Source organism: Staurois parvus, unplaced genomic scaffold (genome assembly GCF_062004578.1).
Source record: "Staurois parvus isolate SC_StPar_1 unplaced genomic scaffold, SC_StPar_1.0 ptg002140l, whole genome shotgun sequence".
In the NCBI taxonomy this organism is placed as follows: Eukaryota; Metazoa; Chordata; class Amphibia; order Anura; family Ranidae; genus Staurois; species Staurois parvus.
The window spans coordinates 3023172-3033000 of NW_028319936.1; the positions used below are offsets into that span (position 1 = coordinate 3023172).

A 9829-nucleotide genomic window follows, 5' to 3' on the forward strand; every position below is an offset into this window, starting at 1 on the left:
CTCTGACCCCCTCGATGAGACCCTTTGTCTCTTGGTTTCTAGCTGGGGCACCTCTGACCACTCTGTGAAATCCTCTGTCCATTGACTTCTGGCTGGGGCACCTCTGTCTCCTCGGTGAGACCCTCTGTCTTTTGGCTTCTGGCTGGGGCCCTCTGACCCCTGGGTGAGACCTTCAGTTGCTCACACTGGGAGCAGTCTCCAAACTGGGAGCTCTGAGCTATCCTTAGACCTGAGTATACTGTATAACCACCCTGCACACCTGTGCACTTAGACAGGTTGCAGGCATCTGGTAAAACTCGGATACAGGATTGAAAGTTCTGATCCAGAACTACAGAATCTTGCCAAAAACACAGCTTTCTCTGCTCAGAAACAATAATCTGGAACATCGCATTAACCCTTAATGCAAATCCTGTGTCACATTTTCCTATATTCTCACAGAGACAGGGCCTCTCACTATCACGATATGTATACACTAGTAGCCAATGAGCACAGAACTCAGCAAACAAATGTAGTTGAGTGATTATGTTGTTGCCATTGTTGCGTATATTGTTACCCAGTTGAAAAAAGGGAAACTAGCAAGTTTTTTGTTAATGTACAGCTCCCAGCAACCATATATACATGACTTTCTACTATGCGTGTAAGGTACAGTATAGTATAGTACATGGCAGTCCTTTACTTTACATATATGACAGAGACAAGGGCAAGTAGAGGATAGCCACATTGCTGTTACTAACTCTAAGGACTTTTACTAACAAGACATAAAGAACACGCTGGTGTCACTGCATGCTGCTATTGTTATTTAGTTTTGATTGAAAAGATACTTTTATTGCATAAGCATCAAAAACAACATGTTACGTGTAATCGGGGTACATCTCACCCTGTACTGCGACGCAGCGCACCACATAGCAATACAGTTCCAAACATACGATAAATACATTCAGGCCAATAAATACATTCGCTCAGCGGTATGATGCCTGACGTGATGTGCACGGAGGATGAATCCCCCGGATCACCACGTCATGCATGACGCCGCTTACCCCAAAAACTGTAGCATCCTAATACGATATACATTTCCTAGTCACTATGTCATGCACGAAAACGATAACTGAAAAGAAAAACACTGTCAACAATAGGCATCGGGTGTGTGGGGGGGGGGGGGGTGGAAGGGGAGGGGAGGGGGAAACACAGGCCCGAAGCTTTATTGAAGGGACAAAGACACGCAAGGGGGAGTAGGGGGAAGGGGGAAATCTTCAGACGTCCTCTTCCTCCTTAAAGTCCAACAAGGAATAGTCTCTGAGCAGACTGAGGATCAGTCTGCGACAGTCCTCAATGGACATCCTCTCCCGCTGGAGTGTGAGGCGCTTTCTGGCGCACCATAAAGCGTCCTTGAAACAGCACAGCACCCGCCAGGCGCCGTCAATGTCCTCCAAAGAAAAAGTTCCACAGAACAGCCCATTCAAAACCCCAAAGTGAGTGATGGCTGTCTGTGGCACAAAGTCCTTGAGTTCAGGTTCCAGGGCCCCCAACAGGGCCTGAGCAAATGAGCACTCCCAGAAAACGTGATACGACGTTTCCTCATGGGTGATGCAGAAGGGGCAGTGTCTGTATCTGCTCAGGTTCCTGGCATGCATAAATGTCCTGAGAGGCAGTCCCCCCTGGATAGCCATCCATGCCAGGTCTTTGTGCCTGTTGGTGAGGATGTTAGAAGAAACATTCCTCCAGACCACCTTGCAGGTGTCTGAAGGCAGGCCTGGAACCGACTCCAAAATGTCGCTGGCTCGGATGAGCTTGTAGATGGTCTTTGGCTTCCACAAGTCCGGCTTGACTCCCTGCAGCCCTTGCTCCCTGATGAACTTGAAGGTATCCAAGTAGAACCAAGGAGTGTCCCAGTTGTAGGGGATGGAACTATCCCAGGTGTCCCACCCCAGGGACCTCCAGAGAGGCAACAGGAAGAAGCGAGACATTGCGTTCCCGCCAGAGTCCGTAGTCCTTCTTGGCAAAGTTCTGCGGACGCAGTTGCAAGCAAAGAACACCCTCAGCTGGGTGGCGATGTCGGGCACGCCCTTACCGCCCTTGAGGGGTTCCTTGAACATGACTGCCCGCTTCACTCTGTCCATCTTGGAGCCCCAGATGAAGTGAAACACCGCCCTGGTGATGGCCTTGCAGGTGTTGACCCGGGGGGGCCAGGCCTGGGCGAGGTACTGCAACACAGGGAGAATCTCGCTGCGGAGTACCAGTGTCTTCCCTTCGATGGTGAGGTCTCTGAGGCTCCAGAGTCCAAACTTTTGGCGCATCTTGGCCAGTCTCTCCTCCCAAGACTTCAGGGCTGCGCCCTCGGCACCAAACCAAACTCCCAAAATCTTCATGAAGTCTGTCTTGATGCCAAAGGGCATGGATGCAGAAGAAGGCAGGAACCACTTTCCGAAGAGCATGACTTCCGACTTCCCGCAGTTGACCTTTGCCCCCGAAGCTTGGCCGAAGTCCTCGCAGGTCTGGACGAGCAGGTCGATGGAGCGCTGGTTGGCACAGAACACCGTCACGTCGTCCATGTAGAGCGAGCACTTCACTTCCCGTCTGTCTGGTCCCGGTGCGGTGATTCCCCCGATCTCTGGATTCCGTCTGATGCATTCGGCGAAGAGCTCTATACAGCAAACAAAAAGCAGAGGTGAGAGAGGACAGCCTTGTCTGACCCCGGAGAGAACCGGGAAGGGGTCAGTCTTCCAGCCGTTCACCTGCACGGAACTACAGATGTCATTATACATGATGTCAACATATGAACAAAACATTTCCCCGAGACCAAACCTGCGCAGGGCTCTGCACATAAACCCATGGGAGACACGGTCAAAGGCCTTCTCCTGATCAAGACTGACCAGGGCCGCGTGCACACGGCGGTCCTTGATGTATTGGACCGTGTCCCGGACAAGCGCTAGGCTGTCCGCAATCCTGCGGCCAGGAATGCCACAAGTCTGATCCGGGTTGATGATCTGTCCGATGACAGCCTTCAGTCTGTTCGCCATGACCTTGGCGAGGATCTTGTAGTCCACGTTCAGAAGAGAGATGGGACGCCAATTTTTCAAGTCACATCTCTCCCCCTTACGCTTGTACAGGATCGTGATCATCCCCTCCCTCAACGAAGGAGGCATCTTGCCCTCCACCACCATCTCCTCGTACAGCTCGAGCAGGTCCGGGCCCACGAGATCCCACAGCGCTACATAAAGCTCCGCTGGGAGACCGTCGCAGCCCGGGGTCCTGCCTTGCCTAAAGGATTTAGCGGCAGAGTGCAGTTCCTCCAACGTCAAGGGGGCGTTGGTGGCCGACAAACCTGCAGGATCAATAGTGTTAGAGATACCTGACAAGAACCTGTCGGCCGCTTCCGAGTTCGTTTCTTTAGGAGAGTAGAGGTCGGAGTAGTAGTCGCTGACCACTTCCATCACGGCCTCCTTCCCCTTCTGGAGTGTTCCAGTCTTGTCACGCAGCTCCGACAGGGGTGTGTGTCCTGAGTGGAGTTTCCTGAAAAAGAAAGAGTTACACTTCTCACCTTTCTCGAGATGCTCCACTTTGGCACGGAAGACAATGTGCCTGGATTCTTCCTCAAAGTGCTTTTTCAAGCACTTCTTGGTGTCCTCCAGGTCTTGCCTCACGTCCCAGCCACAGTGGTGAAGGTCCTGCAGGGACTGCAGCTGACGCTGCAGCCTCCTGAGTTCCTTCCTCCTGGCACACACTTGCTGGCGTCCCCTGGCCTGAAAGAAGCTGCGCAGCTTGACTTTCACGAACTCCCACCAGTCGCTGACCTTAGGAAAGAAAGCCTTCTCCTCTCGCCAGGCACCGTAGATTTCCCTGAGCTCCTCTAGCAGTTCCTCATCGCCCAGCAGGGTGCAATTCAGCTTCCAGGAGCCTGGGCCCGGGGCAAAGCCCTCTCCCAGATCACCTTGAAAGTGAATGGCCCTGTGGTCAGAGAAAAAGCAGGGAACCATGGAGAACCCGCGGTGCCTAACTGCCCTGGAGGTGAGCACAAAGTCAATCCTGGAGCGCACGGATCCATCGGGGCGGCTCCATGAGTAGTTCACGGAACCGCGCCCCACGGATCCCACTGCGTCTCGCAGGGAAGCCTCTGCAATCATCTCTCGGAGCAGCTTCGAGGTGACGTCGAGTTTTGCGTATATGCTGGAGCTGCGCCCATCCTCCTCTATCGGACAGTTAAAGTCACCGCCGATTACTACTGCTCTCGTTGTGGCGAGTTGCGTCCGCAGGGTTTGGAAAAGTTCCAGCCGCGCGTTCTTCTCCGGAGGGGCGTACACGTTGATGAGCCTAACGGGCTCCCCCGCCCACGAACCATCTATGACCAGAAGGCGGCCACAGACGAGCTCATGGACGGAGTCAACAGTGAAACGTCCTCCCCGGATAAGAACCGCAACCCCTGCAGACTTGCAATCGCCACCCCCAGACCAGTAGGAGGGACCATGGGTCCACTGGGAGGACAAATGAGTGTACCTCCTCAGAGGGGGAAGTGCGCACTCCTGAAGCATGTACACATCACTCTGCTGTGTGGAAAGAAAGGTCAGCACAGTCTGCCTCCTAGACACGTCCTTTATGCTCCTCACATTAATGGAAAAGATAGATATCTCAGCCATCATGGGAAAGAGATGAAGGGGTTAGTCGGCAGGGGCTGTGCCTACCTCCCCTGGGGAGGGGGGGCGACCTCTGTGACCTCTGCAGCCTGACAAGTGTCCTGGCCCAGACCAATCTGATTGAGGACCTCGTTGAGGACCTCATTGAAGTCGGTGGAGAGATCTGGCTCCGACTGGGTCAGAGCCATCTCTTCCTCCACCTCTTCTTCCTCCAGCGTGTCGAGGTCCTCCCCCACGGGGTCGGGGCCTGCGACATTCTGGAGGACGGCAGGTCGCTTGGTGGCAGAGGAGGTGTCCTCCGCCGCCGGGCTGGCCTGCTCCTTCTTCCGCTTCCTGTACCCCGCCGCAGAGTTGCTGACAGGGGTAACAGGGGGAAGGGGCGGGAAGTCCTCCTGGGAGGACAGGTCCGGGGGGGGTGGGACCGGGGCAGGGGCAGGGGGGCAGGGGGGGGTAGGGGCAGGGGGACCAGGGGCCGAGGGGCCGGGGGCCGGGGCAGAGGGACCAGGGGTAGGGGCAGGGGGGCCAGGGGCGGGGGGGCCAGGGGCGGGAGGACCAGGGGCAGGGGGACCAGGGGCAGGGGGGGCAGGGGCAGGGGGACCAGGGGCAGGGGGACCAGGGGCAGGGGGGCCAGGGGCAGTGGGACCAGGGGCAGGGGGACCAGGGGGACCAGGGGCAGGGGGACCAGGGGCAGGGGTACCTGGGGCCTGGGGGGGGTTCCTCTTACCCGGGTCCTTTGGAGGCTTTTGTGGCGCTGGTTTGGTGGCCGGGCCCTTGCTCAGGGCCCCGGCGTACGTCCTGCTTCTTTCTGGGCAGTCTCTGTAGACGTGCTCGGACCGTCCACAGAGGTTGCAGGTTCTGGACCTTGGGCAATCCTTGGTCTCGTGACCTGCAGACCTACAGAACCTACAAGAAAGCACACTGCATTCCTTACCCTCGTGCCCCGGCTGGCCGCACTTGCGGCATGACTGGGGTAGGTCCGGGTAGTGTAGGAGTCCTGATGACGATCCCAGGGAGAAGCATTGTTGCAGGTGTTGGAGATCTCCAGCGGGACGATCTCTTAGTAGCCTGCAAAACACTGCCCACTTACCAGTCCAGAAGCCGTTGGTGTCTAGTATCCGGACTGGGTCCTTCAACACGACACAAAACCTTTGGAGGTAGGTGGCTATGTCTCTGCCGGGGACGTGAGGGTTCCTCATGGACACCGTGATCCTTCTTTCGTCCCTTTGAATGGGAGAGTTCGCAGCGAACTTCCGGAAGAGGGAGTCGGGTCCAGCGGTCTTCACTGCCTCCCAGTACCTTCTGCACACCTGTAGTGAGACAAAGGTGACCAGGAACATACCTCTCACAAAGGACTGCACCGACAGGGTCTCTGCCTTGCTAAATCCCTGCTCGAGTATCATCTTCTTGCCGAAGACTTCCGGGGTCATTTCCGGGATTCTGCCATCCACCTCTTTCAGCCGCAGCACGACTGTCTGCTTCATCCAGGGCTCCAAGGGAGGGAGACCGTCTGCAGGGCCGGAGCGGTCTGGGGTGGAGGTGGAGGCGGAGGCGGCATCTCCCGGGGTCTTGGCGGTGGTGGTGTTCTGTGGCTTCTTCACGGTCTGTTTCTTCCCCATCTTGGCGCAGAGGAGTTCAGAAGGGCTTCCCAGGGATCTTGGTCGGGTTCCTTCTCCTTCTTCTTCTTCCTCGGCGGCTTCACTCTCGCTTGCTTAGCCTTTGAAAAGGCTATTGAGCGTCTACTGCCCGGAGGTAGTAACGCAGAGTGAACAAGGGGGGGGAAGATCACAAACTCGTTCTGTGTGGGGGCTAAGCCTCAAACCCAATAGCAGCAAGTAGGTGAAGCCGGATTTAACCGACGATCCTACAAGGCCGAGAAGAGGGTACCCCACACAGACCAAATGGCTTGGATAGATGCAAGTGTTTCTCAACGTCCTAGCTGGAAGCCGGGACACCCCTAAAGGCAAGGTCGATACTACACTTGATCTTAGCCAAAAGGCCGAGAAGCGATAACCTTCAGGCAAATGTGCAACCTGCTTATGGGGTGCTAACTTTTAATTGACACAAGCACAGTGCAATGTGGGAAATGCAGCAACTCCTGTGCCTATCCCCCATTGCATCAGTGTGAACAAAGCCTAAACCTTTTAATTTGCGTATTGCTCAGCGTCTATAGCAGCTTCTTTTAAATGAGTGCACATCTTCCTGTGAGCTGTTATTGGTATGCTATCTTTCTAATGGTGTGACTTGTCTATAGTAAGATTAGTCTGAATACATTTTGCATAGCATCATTATCTTTCTGAAAGCAGTACATTTGTCTGATTTTAATTAGATCAGGCCTGAAGATGCTATGAATGCTTGGTGGCCAAGACAAGAGCTGTAAGTAAACCTTTTCAAGCACATGCCTTATCTAGGTGTCTTAACATTCACCAGGCTTTTATTTAGGGTTTATCAAAGAGTCCTATAGAGTTGTGAACTGTGAAATACTAGGCTGTGGATGGGGGTGGGGCTATCTTGCATTTTAAGTCTACATGTTCACGCTGTCAGTAGAAGTTGTGACATTTGTGTGAAGTTTGCTTCTGGCTTCTTGGATGTCAATCATTGGAGCTTAAACTTTTGTCAAAACTTGTCCATAAAAGTGCTTAATTGCAGGAACCTGGAATGTATACAGTAATCTTCAGCAACATGGGAATTCTGAAGGCTAGGTTTTTTCTGTGGAAAAAAAAATGCCCCTGCCATTTGCTAGTGGTTATTTGGCTATTGTTATTTAGTTGTATTGTTGCTGTCATAGACTAATTGGGTCATGAAAGAAATATAATGTCCTTGGCAGTAGCTACTGCTCCTAGTGTCAGTACTGGCATCCACATAGTGAGAATACCAGATAGTTTTCTACATTAATAATATTTTGTGCATACTATGCAGAACAGCACTGGGACATAGAAATAGTGGTGGTTCAATATTTTCTACTGCAAAGTACACAGTACACATTACCAAATGGTCAAGGAGATCGTCCTGACAATTCATACTGGTGTTACCTTTTGCTGTCCTTATTATTACAGTGTGGTGTTGCTGCCATAGACTAAGCGAGTCATAAAAGAACAAAAATTTTCTTGGCTGTAGCTTTTGCTCCACATGGCATGATCGTCTGATGTGTCACATTACCTACACTGTGTGCATACTGTTTAATACAGAGACTGCACTGGGACAAAGTAATAGTGGTACACACCATACATTTCCATAAGGAGTTATAATTGGCTAACTACTATTGTAGTAACTACACCACCAGCATCTTGGCCAAATGAGTTTTCATTTGTTGGATAAATGGACTACACTACAATATACTAGTTGTATATTTCTATTTTTACTAAGGAGAAAAAAAGAAGGGTATGGTGGGGAAGGGTTGCTCCTATTGGGGAAGGGACTGCTTGTGTCTTCCAGCCTCTATTTCATGGCTTCAACCCTTCCCTTGATAATGGTCTGGCATGGATTTTAGGGAGGGAACCCACTTTTTTTTTCCTAGCGTAAAGATAAAGGTCTGGTATGGACTTTAGGGGGGACCCTACATCATTTTTTTTTAAATTTTTTACTTGCCTCCCCCCTCCTCCATTGACATTTACCAGGCCACATGTTCTGCAGAAGAAAAAGAAAACAAATGAACAAAAAATGCAAAATTCATACCTGAACCCTACCCTAGATAGGAGTTTGGTATTGATTTTTATCGAAACCCTGTGCAAAACAAACAAAAAGAAAAGGTAAGAGGCACATAGCATTGGAAATACCAATTCACTTTCCCTGGCCACTTTGTTTACATACATAAACCAGCAGGAAAGGATCTGTATTTATTAGCAAAATTTTTTTTTTACATCATACAGGTGCTCCAATTTATGTGCAGGTGTAAGGAATTATTTTAAATAACCGTGTATATAAGGATTATTACAAAGACCCTCCCCTTGCTGAAAATTACAAGATTCAACTCCCACAGACTTCAGTGGGGTTTGGACATTGTGTTCACAGTTCACAATTTTCAGGTTGGGTTCATGAATCCTCCTGCAAAACAAATCCAGGCCAGTTAACAAAGCATCAAAATCAACGGATTTCTACATAAATTGCATTTGTATGCAATAAAAATGGATACACATTTTGAATTAACCCATTATGATGAGGTTCCATAGTTCATAAACCTAGCAAGAAATTTCGATTTTCCATTTTAAGGTAGAAATTAACAGTAAGAAAAACTCTTGAAAGACCTTACCCTTTCACATGGTAACTTCCAAAGATTGTTCCATATATTTTACTTCCATTATCCATTCAGATAGAAGGGAAAGCCCCTTCTTTACCCAAGAGGGAGAGACTTTTTGAAGGGTGCCCTTTTAGTGTCTAAGAAAAACTGACACTTTTTATGAGTTCCAGACCACACTAAATAACCCTTTGGTTGCTAAACACAACATAGTAGGATACAAAAAAAAGGGAATTAGTTGTGAATATACAATGCTGGTAAGCCAACCTATACCATTAAAGTAGTTCTAAAGCCTGAATGACTTCAGTATGCAGTTCCCCCCAAGGCCTCCAATACATATCTGTGCCCAAGCCCAATCCAGCAAAGTGCATGAGGGCGACTGCTGTCCCAGCTCTCTGCCTCCTCATTATCTCAGACACAGCAGTGGGAGCCATTGTCTCCTGCTACTGTCAGTTACAGCTAGTGAGGAGGGAGCAGGGGCTGGGGCAAGGCCGAGCCTCATTCTGTGGGTCTTATAGATAGCAAAACCATAAAATGTCCATAGAATGTTAATGGCTGGCACCCAATGCATGAAAATAATGAGAAAAATTATGATCCTCTTCACCAACGTCAAGTAAATGAAAACACCACGAGCAGAACACTGATAAATAGAAAGGCTTATCAGAAGCCCTGTGACTGTCATAACAGAAGTCAACAAAAGCTTAGAAAGACTGAGACTATAGCCACCAACCGATCATCAACAGATGATCGGGCCGAATCGCGACGCTGCCGCTCCGCCCCTCGGCCCCTGCCCTCTGACTCACTGTGAGGTGGTCTTACCCTGGCAGCCCCTGGCCCTCTCCACTGGCTTTGGGGACCACAGCAGGCAGGCAGCAGCCTAACAGCACTCCAGGGACCACAGCAGAAAGCAACCAAGCAACGTTCCTGAGACCACCGCAGGCAGACAGCAACCAACGACGCAAAAGGCTCC

The 9829-nt window shown here is 51.0% G+C and overlaps 1 protein-coding gene and 1 pseudogene across 1 annotated transcript; both read right to left on the reverse strand.

Annotated features, from left to right (window-relative positions):
- Positions 1 to 809: 809 nt before the first annotated feature.
- LOC149432465 (uncharacterized) lies at positions 810 to 6055 on the reverse strand. Its single transcript, XM_089665181.1, has 3 exons — positions 5968 to 6055; positions 3350 to 4336; positions 810 to 2641 (listed from the first exon to the last, which is right to left on the reverse strand). The coding sequence occupies exons 1-3, from the start codon at positions 6053 to 6055 to the stop codon at positions 1251 to 1253; spliced, it is 2466 nt and encodes an 821-aa protein (XP_089521307.1). The 3' UTR covers positions 810 to 1250.
- Positions 6056 to 6543: 488 nt separating this feature from the next.
- LOC149432466 (U2 spliceosomal RNA) lies at positions 6544 to 6636 on the reverse strand (annotated as a pseudogene).
- Positions 6637 to 9829: the final 3193 nt, after the last annotated feature.

Excerpts from the sequence above, each read along its gene's own strand:
- LOC149432465 (XM_089665181.1), bottom strand. The coding sequence starts at position 6,055 with ATGACCCCGGAAGTCTTCGGCAAGAAGATGATACTCGAGCAGGGATTT. Across the intron at positions 4,337-5,967 it reads GGTGCAGTCCTTTGTGAGAG|ATGGTTCGTGGGCGGGGGAG; the intron begins GTATGTTCCTGG and ends TTCTGGTCATAG. Across the intron at positions 2,642-3,349 it reads GGCCGACAGGTTCTTGTCAG|AGCTCTTCGCCGAATGCATC; the intron begins GTATCTCTAACA and ends TTTGCTGTATAG.